The 22,584-nt window shown below is 43.7% G+C and overlaps 1 protein-coding gene across 25 annotated transcripts in view; it reads left to right on the top strand.

Moving 5' to 3' along the window:
* The window catches only part of HMBOX1 (homeobox containing 1), a 119,034-nt gene that overhangs the window by 21,437 nt on the left and 75,013 nt on the right, over nt 1-22,584 (top strand). For 20 of the 25 annotated variants that reach the window (XM_080585741.1, XM_080585735.1, XM_080585750.1 and 17 more), the window contains one exon: nt 20,625-20,708. In XM_080585741.1, the coding sequence (XP_080441867.1) occupies nt 20,686-20,708 (23 nt within the window). In that variant the 5' untranslated portion in view covers nt 20,625-20,685. Of the gene's footprint in view, nt 1-20,624; nt 20,709-21,871; nt 21,956-22,584 lie in introns of all 25 variants that reach the window. The other 5 variants (XM_080585729.1, XM_080585730.1, XM_080585731.1 and 2 more) reach the window with 3 other exon arrangements.

Genomic DNA, 22,584 nt, shown 5'->3' with positions numbered 1-22,584 from the left:
ATAAACTACAAATGCATAGAGTCAGGTGAAACTGTTATAAGTAAAGTGCAGAACATTTAGTTTTCATTCTTTCCCTCATAGTTTGAAGTCAAAAGCACAAAGCATCCGAGGATCGATTGCTTCATGGGTTTACTGGGAACAGCTTCCTTTTTCCTTCATTTTTTTGTGGGGGGTGCATGAGTCGGAAATGCCATTAAAGCTCTGACCCCCAAAATGCTGAATTAGGCTGGTGTAATCCTGCTAAATCCACTTTGACTCCTGCGTGGAAAAGTACAAAGAGGACTGTGCGTTCTCTAACCAAGGCAAGTTGCAGCACTACTTCATCTTCAAAGTACTGTGGTGTTTTAAACTAAAACGTATTGTAATTGGATCAAAATGACCACGGTAGTTATTAGCTTTGTGCTATTGCCTTAAAATGTTTGCAGGTTAAAAACAAAAGAACACCAAAACACAAAGAAACACTTCCACTTCGTACTCCGGAGATAATCTTGCCTTTTTTTTATATACCAATAAAAAAGGTAGAAGCCCTCAGTGTTTACTCCCCGTTTTTGAGAGCTGCAATTTGTGTAAAATGTCACGCATTCAAAGCATCCTCTGAATTTGTGGTAGCAGGTCCTTTGCTGTCCCTGCTCTACTTGCTAACTGCTTAAGTGGATTTGTATGATCCTGAGATCCCCTTCCAGTTTCTCTGGTGTTCCCCTGTTGTACCTCCTCTTTGTGGGAATAAGAGGATGCAGGAAAGAAGGTAAAAGCCTGGAGCAGAGTTGTTCTGAAGGGCGATTTACAAGAGGATTTGGGCAGTACCTGAATCAGCAGAAAGTTCAGGTGAAGAGCCTGAAGGTTGAGGAAACCAGGCAGAAATTACCGCTGCTGGGAGAGGTCTAAGGACATTTTGAGCAGCGCTCGCAGAAATAGGGTTTGATTTTGGGGTAGTCCTGGGTGCAGCCAGGAGCTGACCTCAGGGGTCCTTGTGGGTCCCTTCCAGCTGGGGATATTCGGTGATGCTGCAGTTCTGTGGCATCAGAAATGCTTCATGTAGGCAACCCTGAAGCAAGCCAGGTTGATCTGGAAGGAGAATCCAGCTTTCGTGAGCCCAAAGATCGGTAGGTGCTAGCAAACGGTTTTGTTGCCCTTCGAAAAGGCAGTTTTTCTGTAATGAAGCAGAGCCTACGCTATGTTAATCCATGCTTTGGTCCGATGATCAATGCAGGAAAACAGCCTGCTGTGAAAATTTACCACTGTAGATCGATAGCCCCCGGCTACCCAACTGTATTAAAGGTAATTGATGGGCTGAGGGCATCTTGTAAACACTTGTTTGTCCCATCAGCATGTTTGCTTATTTGTTGACAGTAAGGATATCTACGGAGCCGCTGGCAGCTCTAAATATATTTCTAGTTTTACTTGGGCTTACTGCAGGATGTGCGTTCATTTGTCTTCTAAACCACTCCAGCGTCCCAAATATGATTAGGCATCAGTTATGGAAATGAATTAGTAGACGGTTAATTTTATAAATTTTTCAGTAAAATCAAAAAAGCCTTGTTTACGGTAGGTGAATTGAGATTTCAAGGAACATCCAACTAACTTTGGCCCCAAGATGACATTTTAAGGGATAAGCGATCAAGGTTATGCAAATGAGTGAATTGATCAAAACTGGTGATTTAAATCACCCTGATTTACATCAGCAAGAGGGAAGCTTTGATTTAGATCATTGATTTTAATCTCGTTTTGGGATTGTACTTTCATTATTTTCCTAGAAGGTTGATTTTCATTGGCTGGTAACTATTTGAAGCATGTTTATTTGCAAACAATTATAGCCCTTAAGTTAATTTCTTAATTTCTTTGGGCAGGAGAGGTAATGCTGAACTAGCAGGGTAAGTGGGGCAGGAACGTGTCCTTAGGCAGGTACATAATTGAACAAGTCCTTATTTAAGTTCTTAATATTTACATTTTCTAGAAATAGCAAATGAGCTCTATGTAGATGAGGCCTGGAACTGAAAGTGTAAGGAAAAAAAAAACCCTCTCCGTTCTGAAATTTGTTTTTGTATGTTGCTATCTTAAAATGCCAGTTAAAAAAAAAAAAGGACAAAAACATCTCAGAAATGTTTTACATTTGGAAACTGATTCGTTAAACAAAGAAAGCATTATCTGCAGTTAATGAACTGAACTGTGTCTGGATACCATGTCCTTCAAGGTTTGAAAGCTGACGGATCTTATTCTCTCACCTTGTTTTTATTCACAGATTAGAAGAGGGAAAACAAGCCTTCCTGCTTCTCTCTTTTTTTTTCTAAACTCCCAGTTGGTTATTCAGCTTTTGAATGAACAAGGCATTGAAATGAATTAGATGAATAAACCGAAATGAACAAAATACTCCTTATATGTGCAAAAAAAGGCAAAAAGTGGTTTAGCAGTTGAGACTCCGCTTCCTCCAGGTGTTCGTGCCGTACCTTTCACCCCTTCAGAGCTGACATTCCCCTTCCTCCCTAACCTCCCCACAAGTCAGCAGTAGCTGTCTGCTGCTGAACTATTTACATGACATTTTTAATCATGTTGTAGGGAGCTATGCTTTGGAGTAGTTTGTCAAAATGTTTGACAAACGCTTGGAAAAAAAGTCCATTAAAAATGCAATTCAGAAATCTTTCTTTTTGTCTTCCCTTATGAAATCTAAGATGAATACAGATATTTTCCAAGCATTTTTTAATGGTGAGTGCAATCTAGTTTTAGTAACCAAGCTGAAAGACATGTTAAGCTGGCTTTCAGCATGGAATACATGCTGAATGTCTTTTTTTTTTTTTTCTCTGAAGGACTTAGCACATTTCCATCTGTATGTTTTTTTATTTTTTTAATGCAGAGGGTGTCTGGTAGAGAAGTTCAAATGGTTTGGTCACTTTAGGTTCACAAGGCTAAGGAGGCAGGCAGACACAGTTCTGTCTTTCCTCTGATAGAAAATAAGTCTTTCAAACTTTTATTTGCCGTCCCTAAACCACAACACTTGTTGAAGCCCTAGAGCAGTTATAATGAAGATTGAATAAGAGTAGATGAGAGATCGTGGTCTGTTTAGATTTTTCTATTATACTTTATTCAAATTGATGGGATGATGTGGTGATGAATCTCGTTGTAAAGAGCTCCTTAATTCCTTTGGTAATTAAGTGTTTGCTTATTGCTCTGCGTTCTCAGGCGCTGCGTAAGTGGTCACGGTTAGGAAGAAAGGCAGCAGTTCGGGGTGAAGCTCCTGATGTCTCCCTGTCCTCCTCAACAGCATCAGACCCGTGCTGAAGGACCACGTCAGGGGTTGGCTGGAAGCTCTGCAGGGCTTCCCTTTTTCCTAAAGAAAATCTATTAAAGGAGAAAAGTACATTCTGAAGAATTAGTACCAGCTTAAAACAAATACCTCACCACGATGATTTACCAGCACTCTATTGTTGAATGTGCCACGCTGTAAATCAAGGAGAGGAGTGAGGCCCCAACATTTTTGTCACTGTTTTCGCTTGAATTCTGTGTTGCCAGGTCGTTTGTTTGCTGCCGTGTGTGTTGGTGATGCTGTGATAAATAGCTTTACCTTCCGTCATTCGAGTGACTGCTGCTGGAAATGAAAAAATGAAACCCTTACCGGCCTTTTTGGAGATGCTCAGCTTTGTTTAGTAAGTTAGAAAAAGTTGATGTGAACGCCAAGTGCTGTTGCTGTTCAGTTCTGTAAAATGGAAGGAGGCAGCAGAACGATGTGTGTGATTTCATGATAAACTAGAAACATCTGTTGTTACATCCTTGGGTACTTATGTCCCACGTCCTGGATTAGATTTTAATTTGCTTATCTCTCAAAAAAATAAATTTAAATTGCACACATCTGAAGACAAAGCGGAAGTTGGGGTCTGGTAGTACATCCTCAATCAGTTGATATGCATCGGGGCATCCATTTAGAAAAAAGACAAAGGGAGGCAGAATGGAAATACAAAATGGTGAAGAGGAGTTGAGCGATAAGTGCTGTTCACCAACACAAAGGCTGCTAGATGTAAATAAAACAAAGTGGAAAAGGATACCCTTCAGGCCATGTGCCAGCCTTGATAAAATACGAGGATTTCTTGCCTGTTTGTGTGCACAACCCGGTTCTTGATGCTGTTACAGGTCTGGTCCCCCCAAAAGTGGGCATGGGAGCGACAGATGAGCAATCTTTGCCCCCCGTTAATCAGGCAGCACGGGCTTTCTCTCGCGCAGTGGGACAGGCAACCAAAACCGGGATGGGAACGTGGAGCGGGAGCAGGACTGGAAATGAGAAGCTGGGAGGATAATTCAGAAGCTGAAAATAGTGCAGCAAAAGGATGAGGAGGTAACGTTGAGTTGTGGGAGGATTTCTGCCCTGGAAGGAAAGGGTGAAGGGATTTAAAGCGAAACCTTTAGAAACCCACTTGCCACTTGTTCAAACCTGAGTGGGAATTTCTTGTAAGGAAATGAGGAATACTTTGTTTTCTATGTCTTCTGTAGGAACTACAAGAAGCAGTCAATGTGATTTTCTGCAAAAAGTTGATATTAGGCGAGTAATTTCTAGCTGTGCTGGAATGCTGGAATAGCTCATTTGCGCAGCTTTAATATTCTGGTTGCTCGTCCCGGAGTTGCTGTAGGCTTTTCCTGCCAGTAGCTTCATCTCAATGCAGCAACAGTTATCTGTAAAGTCTAAGTGATCCTGCAATAAAAGGGCCTTCTTAATCAAAGATGGTAAAGTCGGAGACAGTCAGTGCTTTCAGCGTTGGCATCCTGTTCTGCTAAGGCAATCCCACGTAGGAGGAAGACAGACACAAAAAGTGATTTGGCTGTAATGCAGCAAAACAAATTCTGGCCAAATTGTGGACTTGGAGCTAATGGGTACACAGTGTTACTCTGCGAGCCTCTCTAACGCTGACTGGAAATCGCGGTGAGTTTTGTAGCCTGTTAACTACTCAGACTGTTTTGTTATTTCGAGTTTGGCTTCAGCTCGTGAAAAATGGGGCACTTTCATGCCTTGTATTTCAAAACCAGAAGCATTTTAAGAATATTAGAAGTAAATCTTAATAGATTACTTTAGAGCAGCCGTAAGGCTGTGATCTAATCCATTTATATGTATGCGTGTGTCATCCCTCCCTCTTCCCCAGCCAACTGGATGGTGACTTACGGTGTCAGTTTTCTCCTTGTGGATGGGGAGCGAGGCTTTTCTGATGTAACATGTTTTACAATACATTCACGCGCTCTGGCTCGCCGAACGGCTGTACATAAATTGTGCCCAGGCCATTTAAGAACATAATATCCCTACTGGGTCAGACTGACGGTCAGACTAGCCCGGTACCCAATCTCTGATTACAGTAAAAATAGTGCTTGCAGCGACTCAGCCTCTTCCCTGCAGTTGAAGAAGGGTTGATAAAGGAGGCAGAAACCTGCTCGGGGTTTCGGCTTCATGTCTTATGACTGACAGAGTTCCTGCCATCCGACGTCCCTTCTCTGCCCTGCCCAAATTTCTGTCTTCTGTTTTAAGTTTCCTCCCTAAGCCTGCTTTGCCTGACCTGCTTCCTGCAGCTCATCTGCTGGGCAGCTCTTCTCAACAAGACCACTTGCTGGTTCTTGGCTGATCAGTCTGTCACAGGTAAGAGTAGCTCTGAACTGCTTTGTACAGGTTAGAAGCTGTGAAGGTGTTAGACCGTAAAAATGTTAGACTCCTTTGAACCAGCCCAGATTTTTTGTGTTTGTGTGCCAAAGAAGTCTAAGACAAGCCTAAGTTCAATAAAAATGTGCCTAAGTCCCAGTTTCACAGGTCTTAGGCACGAGCAGTCATTTGAAATTAACTGATGTTTGTTATTTACAGCCTCAAACATAGGAAAAAATGTTAGTAAATCAGGGTTTGGTGAAGTGAAGGCGTTGACTCTTAAGGTTATAGGATGTATTTATTCACTTTGCGTTTCTCAGCATTCCTTTTTGCGCTTCCCATCACTTGACTCTAGGAGCTGGAGCTTAAAGAAGAGCAAATGCTAACTGTGACTGAGGGCAGTGGGAGAGTTTGCTAGGATGTTTTACTTTCTGATTTGGTTTCTAAAGAAGGACTCTAGTCTGTCAGTTATCCCTCTTCTAGTTTTCTTCTTCAAATCTTGAAAGGGTTCAATTATTGCAAGTCCTTGGTGAGAACCGCAGGGGATCAACGAGCAATCTCTGGGCTTAAACCCTTTCCAATGACCCAGGTATTGACCCCAAAGGGTAAAAGCACAGCCTCTTAAACTTCAGGAGACAGCTTGCTCTATCCAGCACACTCCTCTCCTAGAGCCTGTTACACAAAGTCCAGGATTCCCAGTGCCAGCAAGTGGGGACAAGGTAAAAGCATCGTCCTCAAATTCTGGAGTTGACGGCCTGGGTTTGACAGGTTTAGCTGTGTAGCTGTGCTGATGGAGGGGAAGGATGATTTCTCCTGAAATAGTAATATTGCATAGAAGGCAGTGTTGACACAGTGAGGGATTACTTACTTCACTGTACTTGTTCCCCTGTTTCTGTAGGAGTAGCAATAAAAGCACCTTTGTGTTACCATAAAGCGACGGGGGAGGAGGTTATCCTAATATAATGTAATCTACTTGAGTGGAGGGGCCTGGGTTGGAGGCTTAGGGAATATTGGGCTGTAACTTCTCCCACTCCATTTGCTTGCTGGAATCTTGAAAGGGTTTTGTGAGCTGCCCAAACGAGGGGCGTCTCAGCCCCACTGCTGTCATAGCATGCCCAGGCTGTCACGATAGTCACCGAGCTCACCGTTGTGTTTTTTTCCCCCAAAGATTCTGCTTTTAAAATAACTGTTTTAAAATACTTTTTTTTTTTTTGTATTTGGTGTCTAGCATCTTCTTACAGGTAATTGTTATCCCTTCCATTGTGTCTAGCTAAGGAAAATCAGATTTTTAAATTCAGAGCAAATGTAAGAAGATCCGTCCAGTTTTGGATGGAGAGGGGAGAGAACTCGTAACTGATGCATCCAGTGAATTTGCATTAATTTCCATCCTGAAAATAGTTTAGAAAGGAGGAAATTTGAGGGAGAAATGGAGTCCGTGGTCTCTAAACAGCTTCAGAGACTGCTGTTTTGCTTTCTTCTTTAGAGGATCTTGCAGCAGTCTTATTGCTGCAACTTTGGAAAGTATTCCAGGAGTGCTTTAAATTATGACTAACCTCAATTATGGGAATTTAGCTGTGTTTTCACTGGTAAGCCGTGTTTAAGTGGGGCATTAAACTGGCTTAACAAACAGTATTCGTGTGGATGGGGGCAGAGATTTATGTATCTGGTGAGTCTGCCAGTACGTTACCAACTGGATGTAAAGAATTATAAAGATTTAAGCAATAAATGAAGTTAAGTGCCCCTTTTATGTAAGTCAGTATTTTGGATAATATTCCTAGAACTAACTGTAAAAAGAAAAAAAACCTCTCATCCCACTGTCTCCTGTGCTTGGCAGCAGAATTGTTAGTCAGCAAGAATGTGCAGAACTTTGTGAAAAATTGTTTTTTAGATAATTGCTTGTTGCAGACTGTCTAGAGGAACTCACATTTTATTTTTGGCATGTTGCATTAAACGGTAGCTTTTATATTTTAGGACTGATGTGTTGATTTATGTATCCTCCAGTCCTCTGGTGGAGGTCCAATTTCCAAACTTGGATGCTTCTGTTGAGTAACTTCAAAACTTTCAGTTCTCAAATGGGGAGAGAAACGTTGCAAGACAATTACCCAGCCAGCTGAAAGCAGAAGGGTAAGACGAGGAGCGTGATAGGCCTAGAAGCCTCTATAGGAAATACTTTGCATTAATTCGCCTCTGCTTTTTGGTATGTATACCTCTGAGTGGGCTGAATTTCCCTGAGTAACATACGCATGCTTTGGGACGGCCAGGAATCTCATCTACAAGTTCACAATCAGAATCCAATGAATGAATGAATTAAAAACCTTTCTTCTGGCCTTGTTCTTAAAGCTGTAGGCTCGTAGCATGTATAATAGGGCTAAATTAAAACAGCAGCTTACCGCTGGCGTTGCCAGTTGCTGGTGTCACCAGTACACAGCAGAAATGTCAGACCTTTTTCAATTATTGCTGGTAGAAACTCGTTAGCGATGTGTTGCAGCAGCCCTTCGCTAAGGGCAGCAGGAAAGCTGTGCTTCCCAAAGGGTGCTGAGGGAGGACTCTGCCACAGCTTCTCCTGTACCACAGCAGCTGCAACAGAGAGGACAGAAGCATGCATCCACCCCACAGAAAGTCTTAGGACTTTTTTTAATTGGCGACCATCTTAACTTTAATTCACACCTGGATTATGTGTGTGTGAGGAACTGTGGAGGTCCTGTTTGTTTGTTGTTTTTTTTCCCCCAACAGCTCCTTTTTGAGTGGTCAGGCCGAATGGAACGAGGTGAATGGACTTTATTTTAAACCCAAACAAACTGTATCAAGCGTTTGGATAAAAATATTTAGAAATAAAGATAGAAAACCTCTGGAAGCCTGAATGGTGAATTACAGAGAATCTTCCCCAATCTTTGAACATATCTTGTGTAGCACGGAGCCGGAGTAACAGGAAGGCACGTCTAGAAATTATTAAAGCCAGGGCTGGAATAATTCTTCAGATGGTTTTTGTTCATCGTGTTATCAGTGCACAACAGAGTGGTCTGCAGCTTTGAAGGCAAGTCAGCCTTGCTCTGAGACAATCTCCTTTGAACTGCTGTTGGAGCTGGTAGGTGCCTGACCCCTTTGGAAAGGAGCAAGTGGCTACCTTAAGGCCACTTGCCTGCATGAAAGGGTAGGGAGCTCAGCTCAGGAAAACAGCTCCAAGAAAATGCTCGTGCATAGGGGTTTTAGAAAACAAGCTGTGTTTGGGTAGGGGGGTGGTCGTGGGTTTTGTCGGTGCAACAGGTGGAGAAAAAAGGGATCACGCAAAGCCTGGACGAGGCGTTGGTTTGTCTGGGGAGCAAGAGGATGCAGGTTAACGCTTTGGAAAAGGTGAAATGTCTGAATGTGAGGATAGATGAAAGCTTTGCTCTAGTTTTGGGCACTTCCTTGCTGCTTCCCCAAGCGCCAGACTGGCCCCTGCGTGAAGACCAAGCACCGATGTTGTTTGGTTTGAAACCAGCTCCAGCTGATAAAGCATTTTCTGCTTGTTTCTGCAAAAGGAAAAGCTCCGTGGTCAATCAACTACGAGAATGATCTGATGGCAACTCAGTCTGTCTTCAGCATGGATGATGTTTTCTTCTGATTCTTCCCGTCCCCTTGCCTTCTGCCTCACCGTTAGCAAGATTCTGCAAGAAGCAGCGTTAGATTTGAAGGAAGTTTTCGGAGAAGTTAGCAAGTGAAAATGGAGTATGTAATGGTAGCCATAACCATGGTCTTGGCTGCCAGCGACAGCTATAATTATATGTGGGGCACATACATTCTAGCAGATGCTTCCCATTTAAACCACACTGGTTTCAGCACAGACCAAATTTAGGATCTAAGCATGGTGACCACAGCACTCTCAAAATCTCTAATTCCTTCTTCTGCCATTTGCCGTCTTTTCTCAAATGCTCAGCGAGACTTTTTTTTTTCTAGTTGTTCTATGGAACAGCTTTGATTTTTCTCACTTTGTGGTTATTTTAAGCTTCAGAAAACAATACGAATGTACTCTTCCTTTTTTTTCCCCCCTCTTTCCTCTGTGCTTTTATGAAAGCAGAATCTGTGTAGATAAAGCACAGTTGATCTGTTAGGGATTACTGGTTTCTCAGTTATTCTTTTGCTCTTGCATATCATGCCTTTATGTGGAAGAATATTTAAAGGTGCCGTGTAGAACAGGGAGATGAAAGATGCTTTGTGCACTGAAGAGCTCTGGTGTCACAGGAGTCCACCTGTTCTCCCGTAACTTTATTTTTTTTTTTAAACTGAAGTTTATTTAAAGTGAATTTTGCTGCTTAGAGAAGCCGCTGGGTTTTGACAGCCTTAAAGGCTGAAAGACCGTCCCCACAGGTGGCGGCAGCAGCACGATGCCCTGGTATTGAGGGCACAAGTGGAGGGATCAGGAGATGTGCCTCCTCTTCTCATCTCTAGCACGGGTCACCTTGAGCCGAGGAGCGCGTTGCCGCGGCTCAGTTGGCTGGGGAGGAGATCACCTAAGCTCACGAGGGCACTGGAAAGAGTCACTGCTCTCTTAGGAAAGATAAGGCAAGGATAAAAACTTCTTGCGTCACCATCATCAAGGCCCAGAGCTCATCTCGAGTCTACCAGAGATGGGAATAAATGGCAGTTTTGGGGTGATGATATTCCCAACGCCCAAAATCTAAGAATAACTGGAAGGGATTTTGTCTGAAACAAGCTATACAGGAACCAAACTGAACAGGTTTCATGGAGGTTCAAGAGGACTGTGTCTCTCGGTGTGTCCAACATGAAATCTTAGCAATATTTCTGGAGAGTAAAGCTGGGTCTGTATAGAGGTCCATTTAATGTAGCGTTGGGTATCAAACCGGGGTCAGTATGGGACAATTACTGCACCTACCCAGCTTGCAGAGCTATCCGTCTGATTGAGTACAAGAGGGAGTTTTCTTTTTGACCCTTTCAGGCTATCAGCTTAATTCCCAGAAGCTTCGGATTTAATTACCCATATCATTACCACAACACGCATAGCTGCAGATTTTATTAATGGCCGTAAAATTGTGGCATCCCCTTGGAAAGGAAGGCAGACTCGCAGCCAGCAGGTCCTTTCCCACGTCGCCTCTAGTGCCAGCGAATCCCACAGGTTGGTGCAGCACCCCTCGTGTCCTTTTGTCGAGCGGCAGACCCTGCTCATCCATCTTACCCCTGGTTTCCTTCTCATTTCCCAACCTGTAGTAACGCTCTTCCCTAGTTCTGTCACCAGACTTGTGTTCTTGCCCCTAAAACAGTAGCCAAGCAGAGGTTTTACCACTCTCGGAGCCCATTTCAATGTGTTTAGCAACTGTCTGACCTTTACACCTCTCTGTTTCAGGCTCCTCCTGCTCGCTGGGTTGCTTTTGTTCCTGTCCCTAAAACCTGCTTTAATCCATTTCAGTTCCTTTTCCTCGGATGATGTTTTATGACTTTGTAAATCAGCCTGAGTGGTACAAAATCAAATGCTTTCCTGAGATACTGATAACTTATGTCCACTGTTTCACTCTTGTCTAACCTAACGATTTGGTCGTATAATAAAAAGGATTTCAGCAGATTTGTCAGGCATGACCTTCCTTTTATGAATCTGTACAGAATGTCCTCTACTAAATTATGCATTTCTAAATGTTCTGCAATTTTGGCTTTTATCAACACTTCCAATGCATTCCCACAGCTGAAGCTCTAGGAGAGCTCCTGCTCTGAGAGAATTCAGCAGAACGCTATCGCAGCCCGACAAAATTCATCAGTTTTTCAGGATTCTCCATAATAAAACTTTTCCACTCCTTGTCCTCGTGGTATTAGATTCTTGACTTTGGGATTAGCGTTCTGCGTTAGGGCTCTAGGCTGTAGAGCTCGGTCTCAATTTTGGTTCCAGGCTTGCTAAATAATTTCTTTTGAGACCCTGGATGTCAGTTCACCTCTGTGTGCAGGTTTGGTTTTCTGGCCTCTTTCCTAAGGGGTATTTCACGTTGCAGGCTTGCTTTGTGCTTTTGTCTGAATATATATGGGGCGGGTGGGGAGGAGGGACACTCCAAATCCTTCAAGTGCTCTTGCTTAAAGCCCTTCTGCTCGTGTTTATGCCTCCTTTGAACGTATAGCTTGCCACTTGGGCTGCGGTTCCAAATACGGATTTCTCTTGGAGGTATGTTCTGACCCACCTACTTTGCGCTGCAGATATATTTAGCCAGGTTTTGCTGTAACAGTCGTGCAGTGCTGTCCCAAAGCTTCCCGTGTCATCTGCTCTTCTGCCTACCTCTTTCCCCGTTACCTTGTGTGCGTCACAAGCCACCTGCCGGAGTTGGGCAGCTGTAGGCAAAGCTTTCTGCCGCTTGTATGGCTTAGTTTTGGCAGGAGGAAGAGGACGGAGGCTAAGCAGCCCCATTTTCCCCCTGCGCTGCTCGCTGGTCAGTGCAGCCTGCCCAAACCTGGCTTAATTCCTCCATCTGCAGCGAAGATCACGAGTTCCTGAAGTCCCCAAAGTTAGGGATGAGGTCGTAAATGGAGACTTAACAAAATCCCCGATGTTCTGATTATGAGTTTTTAAGCAAAAATGCGCGAATGTGTCCATGCTCCTTGCCCCCAAGGCTGGCTAGCGCAAGGCAAAGGTGCTGCTCAGCTGGGGTGGGAGCAGCACGTGTTCCTCTACTTGGATTGTGATGCCAGAGCAGTCTTGGGATGGGATGCCTTCAGACCATAGGGAAGGGATCTTTTTTAGCCTGTGCTCGGCCTAGAGTGAAAGAAGCTCTAGAATACCCACTGGGTAAGCGTCCACCCTGTATCTACTGGTTTTTGTAGGAGGAAGTTGCCAAGTTGTGGAGATAAATAAGTTATGATAAGATTGGGGCAGACGCTGCATTTAGTGGGCTGGCTGCCTTTTCTTTAGAAGGCCAGAGTCCCTCTCCCTCCTCGGCTTTTCCTGTTCGATGTCATCTAAGATGGATCCCAAGTGTGAAAAATAAATAAATAAAACACGTAAACCTGCGCCGAGTGAATCACTCATACTAAATTTAAACCGCTTATTATGGGGAGGGAAACAAACAAAAAAAAAAAAGAGAGAACTCGGATTACAGGTTTAGCAAGCATGAGCACATATTTCAGCTTGTCTTGCCGTATTTGTAATTGCCAAACTACTGATTTCTTGGAACTCTGCTATTAGCATTGTTAAGCAGTGTTCCAGACAGTCGCTCGTATAAATCCCCGTGAACGTGTTAAGCAGGAGAAGGACCTTGCAAAAATACTGAGCCGAAAAATGATCTGGATTTGGGGGATGCTGCCTGGACTAAAAGGCTGGGCAGGGGAAGGAAAGGTGCTTGCTGTTAGGATGTCCTGCTGGAGCATCGACTTGAGGTTTGCTTGAGTGTTATTGCCACTTCTGTTAGGTGCTTAGGAATTTATTTGTTTTCTGGACAGAAGCATTGGAGTGTGGGAGCTTCCTGTACAGGGCGAACTTGCAGCAGTGAGGCCCCGTACTTTGCTGATCACTTACTCTCCTTCACAGGCTGTTCAGGCAATAAGTAACCACATAGAAAAACACCTAAAAAGCCTCCTTTTCATGGTCAGGTATCGTTCCTTACCTAGCACGCTTTTCCAAACAGCAAAGCCTGAAATTATGAAAGCATATTGCTAAATGCCCCATTTTTTTTTTTTATTTTTCGTAACACATATAGCCAGAGCACCATTGTTGCTGCCAGTGTTCTGACCCAAGCCATCTCTGTATCTTCTGAACTAGTCAGTGGGACAAAATAAGATGTAGTGTCTACAGAATAAATCTACCAGTGTACCTGCTTTGCCTTGGACAGAAAAATATTGCAATTGCATCTGCTGGACTGTGTACTTCTGCAGGGGTGAGAGGGCCCCGCGGGCTTTCTGGCAGAGCATGCGAACAAGAAGAAGCGAGTGGATCCGACCGCTCCACGTGGATAATGCATGTAGAGGTGGACCTGATGAAAATCTGGAGCATCTTAAAGAGTTAATACTTCTCTTAAGTTTTATGTAGGAACTTGTTATTGCTAAGTGATACCACACTCCCCTTAATACTTTTCTGTGCCATACAGCAGTGCAAAATTAAGGGATTTTCTCTTCCATGCCTGTTCCCGGTACTAGAGATCAAATAAAATATTTGATCAGCAGATAAACTCCTGGTTTCTTTTACTAGGTCAGCAGCTGGGCATAGGCTCCCAGCTCACTTCAGCTGAATATCCAGGCATCTCGCACTGGGCATTTTGCTATTCACGTAGGCTCTTGGCAGTTTTCTGTGCCTGCCAAGGGTTTGCTGTGCCCCTATCCTGCAATTAATCTTCCCTCTGTCAAGTGACCTGATGCCAAGCGCAATTTCTGGAATTCTGCTAAAAAGGAAGATCTGGAGGCCATAATAACAACGGTTTCTTTTTTGTTCCTAGCACACACTGTCGGGTGTCGCGTGCTTGCTCTGCGTGGTGCTGCCCGCATGTTGCAGTCGGGCAGGCTGCGGTTGTTCCCCTGTGCCCAAACCCCGCGTGGCGCTCGCAGAGCTGGCAGCCCTAGGGCACCTCGGGAGGTCAGAGGGGAAGTCGAGTTCTGCCCCAACACACCGTGTAGTAATTCCTTTGAACAGTTCCAGCTGGTGAGAAGCTGAACGGAGGTGTTATTATGGCCGCAGCCCCAGGTACGGGCTGCACGTGGGCGTGCCTGGAGATGCTTTGCTCAGCGCGAGCACCTCTGCTGCTTGTGTCCTGCACCAGAGGTCTGCTTGCTCTGTGCAGACATATTTCGCTTGGCAATGTTGAATCTCGTGTCAGTTGGCATATGCACTGCTACTACAGAAATCGGTTAAGGTGATTAGCGTTAATTGAGATCTCTTTTCGATGAGCCCCTCACTTATTGTATGGTTGGCCCAGGCTTGGATTTAAGAGGTTGGCAATCCCCCATCCCCAGTTTTCCCCAGATTAAGGTGTATAACTGTACATATCCAAAGAGTTCAAGGTATAGTCCGGACTGTTGGCGTGCAAATGCCTTGAATCTTGGTTCTCCGTCAGGGTGTGACTTTGTGACAGCTTCTGCTCGGCTGCAGGGTCAGACTTTGGACTGAACCACTCACCTGAGAGCCACCTTCTCCTTAAATTCTCTCCCCCAATTGACCATCTCTTCCTCGTCCATCTCGGTGCTCAGTCAGAGTGATCTGACTTGGTCAGTGACCTGTTTGATCCCTGAGGCTTTGCAGCAGCTGCCAGCTATCGCTGTTAGCCAGGAGTTGGGTGCCTTGCTGTCATTCTTCCCCTCTAGGGATCGACTTGTAATTGGAGGCAGCAAGGCTAAGTCAATTCTGGCTTCTGGTTCCAGGCAAGTTTTTTGACATGGTTGGAGGGGACAATGTACTGAAATTCAGGATATATAACAGCATAGGTGCTTGGTACATTAAGTCCTGAAACTTATTTGTAAGTAGTAATGGAAATAGAACCTGGGGTCTGCTGGAGATGGGTCTTGAGGGCAGCATTTCGTGTTCCAACTGCCATTGAGGAAAAAACCCGTACTAAATTGTGTCTTTCTGCTTGGACTGCATTGCCTTTTATGCATCTCTGGGCCTTCTGGAATAGCTTGGGGTCCTTTCCAGTGAAATACAGACCAACTTTTTGGAAGCCTTCTGGGGGGGCTGGGAAACTGATTTTGCGACTTCAGTCTTTTTGAGGAGAGGAGCAGCTTCGGATCTGCTTCAAAATGGAGCCTGGCTTCCAGCTTGCCCGCTGGGCAAAGCCGCTACATTTGGTTAAGGGTGCTGATTTTGTGTGGGATTGGGAAGGGAAAAGGGAAGAGAAATAATAGCCAATTGTTTTTGTGGAGCTTTGCTGCAGGGCACGTTGTGGAAGCAATGATTTACTCACATTCTTTTTTTTTTTTTAAGCGCACCAACTGTTGCTTTCTTTATCATAAGATCAAGGCATGTGTTTTCTAAAGGGGAAAAGGCTTGTTTTGGTGGTTTCCCTTCAGTTAGAGAGTTCTGAGGAAGAAGAGGATCGTGTCAAAAAAAGTTTACTGTAAACTTGGCAGGATGCTCCTCCATTCCCTCACCATAATCCCCCAAATAATGCTTTTTCCTGCATCGTAGTGTAAAGGGCTCGGTAAACCCTTGGTTGGAGGTAACTTCTGAGCAGTTTCTTCAGGAGTTTTTGTTTGTGGAAAATACGCTCTCTTGCTCCCTTTGATCTCTTTCTAATTTACTGAAACAGGTTGGCCAGAGAGGAGGTGGAGTCTCTGCTTGGAGATATTAAAAAACCGTCTGGACGTGGTGCTGGGCACCAGCTGTAGGTAGAACTGCTTGAGCACGGCGGGGCTGCGGATGACCTCTGGAGGTCCCTTCCAATCTCTTCTGTGATTAGGAGGTCACATCCTTAAGATAAGGTCTCTGCCCTGGCAACTCGTGCCTTGTTACTCCGTGGCTGAGCCAACGTCCTCTGTGCAAACTGCACTTTGAGGTAACCCAAAGCTGCAGCATTGCTTAGCGGCGGTGCTTGGCCAGAGCTGCTTGTGCACCTTCCTTAGGGTCTGCACGACACCTTGCTTAGGATACAGATGAATGCACTAACTTAAAGCAATAATATTTAAATAACTTCGACCCTAGAGACCTAAAAGGCAACGCCGACTGTGTGAAAGTGGATGCTGCACGCTGCCGAGCCACAGCGCGCGCTCGGGAGGTGACAGGTCTTAGAGAAGGTTCTTAACCTTGCTTTCCAGGGCACAAATGTAACACATCCTCAAGTCACATGGCAGAGCATTTTTATTTTTTTTTTCTAATAGGCCTATTTTGGGAAAATGGGCTAGAGAGTCCTAGATTAGCTTTAGTATTTTGGACGTTAGTCCTACTTTTGTACACGCACCCAGATGAATTTTAAGTTTTGATACAAATACAGTACCTGGAGTTTTAAAAGCCTGGATAAACAATAGCCTGTCTGAACATATCCCAAGAATAAACGACTCTAAGCTAGCAAAGAAAGGCTTAACAGAACCTATTGTCTGGCATCTGAAGCCAGACACGTTCAAAGTAGAAATTAGGCACAAATTTTTAACGGGGAGGGCGATTAACCATTAGGAGGAACTGCAAAGGGCGTGATGGTTCCTTGGTCTCTTGCTGTCTTTGAGGCAAAGATGTCTTTTGGACATGAATTAAGCCAGTAACAGGTTTGTGTCGCTTTACATTGGCTTCAGCGTAGAGAGGGTGAATTGGCTGAAATGAAGTGGCTCGCATTTGTAGAAATGCACATAAGCACTCATCGTTTGTCCTTTCCTTCACCATCCAGCGACCACGTTTACGAGCAAGCTGAAACTTGGTTCTTCAGCATGTCAGTAGCTGGTAGCATAACAGTCTGGGGCCTGTGTCCTCAGGCAGATACCACTGATACTCTCCTGGGTGGCTGGAAGCCCAGGATTTAAGCCCCTCTGTCCGTATTTTACTTTGACAAAATGGTGATGTTTCTCTTTCCCAAGGACAGAAGGCTCTTAATTTATTTGTAAAGCCTTTTTTAAAAACTTACTGAGGGAGGTATTAGTGAAATACAAAGCGGTGCCGTTATTTTTTACTATGTGACTCACTCAGAAATTAAAAAGGAAAATCAATTTCTTTTCCAAATAAGTGATATGGGCCTCATCTTTACCAAGTGACTTCCTTGCTTCTGCAGAGTGTGGTGGATCAGGGTGAACTGTTCTTCAAAACATCTAATTGCATACAGTGAGAAATGAAGAAAACTGAAGTGGATCCCAAGAATGTATTAAAAATCTAAACTAAAATGAGAATGATTTCATGTCAAGTGAGACAAATGCAGAGTTGATACTCCACTGCTTCACACATCCACTTGTCCTTGGCACCGAGAAAATGAGATTTTTAATATCTGAAAAACAGATTGCCATGAAGGCTCATCCATTGTAAATTTAAGCTGCCTTTATAGCAACTTAAGCCGGGGACAAGATTGTTCATTACAACCGATTCTACAACTGTGGCCATGATTTCCATATTAATATTGAATTTTTTTATTGTCTGCCCCAGGAAGGAAGGGGAACAGGTAGTGTGTTATCCCTGGGTTAGCAGATAATGTATTTAATGAATAATGCGGAAAGGGCAAAGGTTTGTGCGTTCTTGCTTGCATATCAGCCATAGATTGTGGTGACACCTGTGCTGGGATTAAGCCTGGTTTGGTGCTTTGCTTTATGCTAAAGTAGACCGAGAGGAAGAGGAGTATCGATGATCTTATAATCATCATTTGGTGGTGGTGGTGGAAGTTACGCTGTTTTGGGCTGAAATTTTCCCCTAAAATCATAGGTGAGGGATTGTTTCTTGTCTGAAATCACAAGACCATTTTATTTAACCCTTAGTAGGGGTGCAGGGAGAGCGGGGTATTTCTGCACTGAACTTCAGATCACCGTTGAGCCTGAGACTGTTTGTAACCCTTTTCGATAGCTGCCCTTCTGTTCTGGCAGCAGACGCAGGAAACGCTGGTTTCTTCTCCTCTTTTAATTTCATTTGCTTTTGCAATTCCAGCTGCCGAGGCAGGCCTGAGGATTCCCTGACCTGCCTTATGGTTTGGCTTTTCTGTGAGAATTTACGATTGCATCCAGACTGCAATAGTGCCACCTCAACCTCTAACGGAGCACAAATTGAGAATGTCTCATATTTTCTTTTGAGCTCTCTCTTGTTTATTTCTGCTGAAATTCTACCATCCTTTTTGTCTGCACTCACAGATCTGGAGTATCTTGGAAAAGTTCCTTCTCCCTGCTCTTTTCACATCCCAGATCTGGGCTGGATCCTAATAGCTCTTCATTTATAACATCTGAAGCCTGTTCCTTTTTTTTTTTTTTCCTTCCATTAGCATCACTAAAATCATTGTCCTGCCTTTGTCATCTCACACCTGAGTTACTGCAGCCTTTTCTTTGGCTCTCTATATCTCATCCCCTCGTGTTCCAGTTTAATGCTGTGTTTCATGATGATGGAAGGTGATCTTTTCTTTCCTTTGTGGGTTTTGTTCTCTGCTCCTTCCCCACTCCTCGCCCTCAAAGCACATCTTTCTCTGCAGAATCCAGTTCTCTATCACTAGCCTCTCTGACCTTCAGAAAGTTTGTATATATTTAAATCTAATTTGTTCCTCTTTGGAAAACAAAACAGTTCTCTGTATTAAACTCAAAAATTGGCAATAAGTCAACTGCATGATCTCATTATTTTTTTTTTTTGGTGACTGCTTCAGGGAAAATGTTTTAAATACTGCTAACAGATTTAACCGAGAAGTGTTTTGGTGTAGAACTATCCTTAAAAGGGTTAGGGTGGCTGAGACTGCAAGGGACCTGTGTGTTTGTCTTTTCCATCCATCAGTTTTCCCGTGTCAAGGTTCCTCTCCTAGGCCACGGTACGTGACCCGTGGTCTGCTGGGACCACGCATCTCGTCTGTGACCTTGCTCTTGGCAGCCTCTATTCCTGGAGAGCGAGAAGGCAACTCGAGACCTAGATGTGGGCCAAATGAATTGGTGTGGAAGTGGTAGCAGCCAGCTCCCCTCCCTGAAAACACCCAGCTCTTGCCTTTGCCAACCTGGGTGTGAGCAACTGGAGGGGGAAGATTTAAAGCCCTGGTGGAAGCTGGTGGCCAGAAGCTGCCTGCTGCTCCTTCTGGAAAAGCTTGTTGCTCTGAGACTTCCAAAGATTTTCACCAGAAAATCAAAAGCTCATTTAAATAATGCGGTGTGTACCTAGTGAGCCTGGTATAGGCTGTGTACGCCCAGTGGGCTCCATCTAGAAGAGGTGCAGTTCTTCCCCACAGCCTTCAGCAGGTCCTTGGGTGAGATAAAGGGAGATCCTCGCTGTAGCATTTGGACCACATTTAACACTGAGAAGAGCCAAGGAGTGTCCAGCCACGAGGCTTGGGTGCTAATACTGCAGACAAACCCTTGTTGGAGCAGAGTAAACTATTCCATGTAAATCCCCTTGCTTCTCTACCCAATTGCTTTCTATTCCAGCTCACGTAAACACAGAACAGAGCCTGAAGTGTAAATACTCCCTCTAGATCTTTCCACATCTGCCTGGATCTAATATCCAGCCTTTCTCTTTCCCGTTGGTTAATAGTTTGACTTTCGAAGCACTTTCAGTCTGTGTTAGTTTGTGGAGAAAGACATCAGTGGTGATAGCTGAAGAAATTTCTATTAGGTCATTCCTTTTCGGAACATAGTACCTGTCTTCTGAGCTCTTTGCGGATGTTAGCCAAATAATCCTTTTAATAGCTTTTGTGAGTTAAAAGGGTAGGTAACTGTCATAAGGCTAAATGATTGCGCAGATTAATTTACTTGTGGCTGAAAGAAATCAATTGTAATTTAAATTTTTGTCTGTGGACTGATTACGCTACCAGACATCAACTTTCTCCTTAGGAATCTTCCAGGTGCATTGAAGCATATGTCTGTGATTATATCGATCATATAGATTGTACGGATCTGGATTAGTTACAGATTATCAAGAGTAATGTGAGTCATCATTTCCAGGTTTTAATCTGTTTGGTGTACACAAGCTCAGAATACTCATCTGGTTGGCCTTGCTTAGATCTGTAAAGCGTTCATGTGTAACATGAGTCACTGTAGTCCATAGGGTGGTTGGGTACAAAGGATTATTTACCGGGCTTTAAAACCATGGGTCTGTTGCAAGCCATGGCAAAGCTTCTACTGAAGGCAAAGGGAAGAAAGCGGACGAGGCTTTCACGGTTCACAGAATAAAACATAGAAATTGAAAGAAGAAAATTCAGTGGTTCCAGGGAGCATTTTTCTTAATCGTGTTTATATTTAGTGGTTGGTACACATCACTTTCAACAGAAGGTGGATTTGGGTGATGGAGGAGAATCCTTCAGAGCTTATCTTTGCTTTTCCTACTGGCAAGTGAAGTGATTTGGGGCTACTGCCTGGTGAAACAGCCAGAAGGTTGCCCTCTGTAAGCTGGTTGTATAATTGTAAGCCAGATAACAAGAAGTCAGAATTTGTCTTTCACAGAAATATCTAATGTTTTTATATCTTTTGTGTCTTACAGAATGGTGAATAACACTGAAGACCCCCAAGAGGCTTTATAACGTCCCATCCCCATGTAAAGTATGCTCAGAACTTTTCCAGTAGTGTAAGTACAAGCTAAAAACAAAACAGAAAGATACCCTGAGAGATATTTTTCTGTTGTTTTGTCTGGAAAGAGGAGTGAAATGGTTGCAATGATAATCAGCAGTTTGCTAAGCTGGATAGTTCTGCTGGTTTGGCATTTGCTTGACGTTTAGACCAGCAAACAGTAGCATTAAGTTCTTTGCTTGGTCTGGCTGATACGTTATTTCTACTTCTGCTTTTGTGTCACTGAAAGGGAAGGAAAATCGTGCAGTGCTTAGAAACTCAGCCTTGATCAGAGAAAGGGTGCCATTAAAAGCTGGAGTTCTCCATACATCTCCTGAACAAAGTAGAGGGATACCAGAGCTGTGTAAGAGAGTTGAGCACCACCACAGACTTGGTGAAAGGAGATGAGTAAGCCCTATAAGTTGCATAGCAAAGGCAAAAAAAACCCCTAGCATAGCTAACGTTAGCATTAAATGTGTTGGTTCAAGCCACAATTGCTGAACTGTGAATCCCAGTGAAGTTGTCTAAATCTCATGCTTGAATTTGAGCCTATTAGTTTGTTCTTTTAAGTGTCTTACTGAATCTTAAATGTAATTGGTACCCATCCTGTTTTCTTCAATAAATAAGCAAATGAATTCAAAGTTTGAAGCTTGTCAGGCTAAAAGGAGCAGCTGGTCCTGTTACTGTGCTGTCATCCATCTCTCTCACTGAACAGTCCTGTATCACTGTTCCCCATACCTCTTATATGCTTGTCCAGTGGCAATCAGATTCTTGAGGTGCTTTGACCTCTTGGCTTCTGATTTTACCTTCTGTCAGACTGAGTTAGAAAGAGAAATCCTGTCTTGAAGAACAGAATCAAGACAGTGGGCTGCCGTGAATGCAGTCAGAGTTGTCCCAGATGGATTATTTCAAGGATGAAGATAATTCAGCTAGCATGTGGACATTCATAGTGCAAGTGGCAGTGCAACTGTAGACTTCTGCGTAGAGCCACAGCAAAGAGTAGCAGCTGACAAAAGAATGGTTTACGTTGGAAACTAAACCACCAACGTACTTCAAGCAGGCTTCTTGACACAACCATTAATTAGTTGTTTTCTGTTGCTGGTGACTTAGTCTTCCACTGGAAACTAGTGGTTTCTTACCCTGTTGACAGTCCCCTGAGTCACCTCCTCTTCTTTGTTTTAGCTGGAAATATGTTGGATTTCAGTATTAAGTAGCCATCACTTGAAATCGTAAAGATCTAGTTCACAGCAGGAAAGAAACCTGGAGGTAAGGCCACAATGCCCTGTGCGTCTTTATTATGCTGGTAATTCTGAGTCTGCAGAGTGATCTTAGAGCTCCTCTGTGCTTTGTATGAGCACGAGGACAGTCTAGCAGCCTTAACTTTGAATCGGACTTCTAACAAATTTCCAAGCAATGAATTATATAGTCTAAATTTCTCGTGCTTTAGCCAGATATTAGGTGTGTTCTGCCCCTGTGCAGTTTTAGTAGGATATCACATTATTCTGCTGCTTTTTGGAATCACTGTGGCACATTGACGTGCGGTGTTAATCAGCTGCCACCCCCATCAGAAAGGTAGCTGCTTTTTTGATTGATTCCAGTGTATGTGCAGTTAACACAGTCATCAAGAATGCAATATAAGTATAGGTGAATGATTTCTGACTGGGTGAAAGCTGGAGTGAAGCTATTTGGAGGGGGTTGGAAAGTATTAAATTAGAGGAAGTGGCCCAAGATGACCCAATTCAGTTTAAAGTTTCCAGATTAAACTATAGATATCTTTTTAAAAAGAAAAGTCATTAGAAAAACAGAGTAGTATCACATCCCCCAGCCTGTAATCCATTGTGAAATGATGACCCATCAGGTGTATCTGCTTGTAGTGACTGTTGAAAAAAAAAAAG

The sequence above is a fragment of the Anser brachyrhynchus genome (assembly GCF_964034855.1).
Source record: "Anser brachyrhynchus genome assembly, chromosome: 3".
NCBI classification, from domain to species: Eukaryota; Metazoa; Chordata; class Aves; order Anseriformes; family Anatidae; genus Anser; species Anser brachyrhynchus.
The sequence above is the reverse complement of the archived record's forward strand: the minus strand, read 5'-3'. Positions and strand labels throughout refer to the sequence as shown.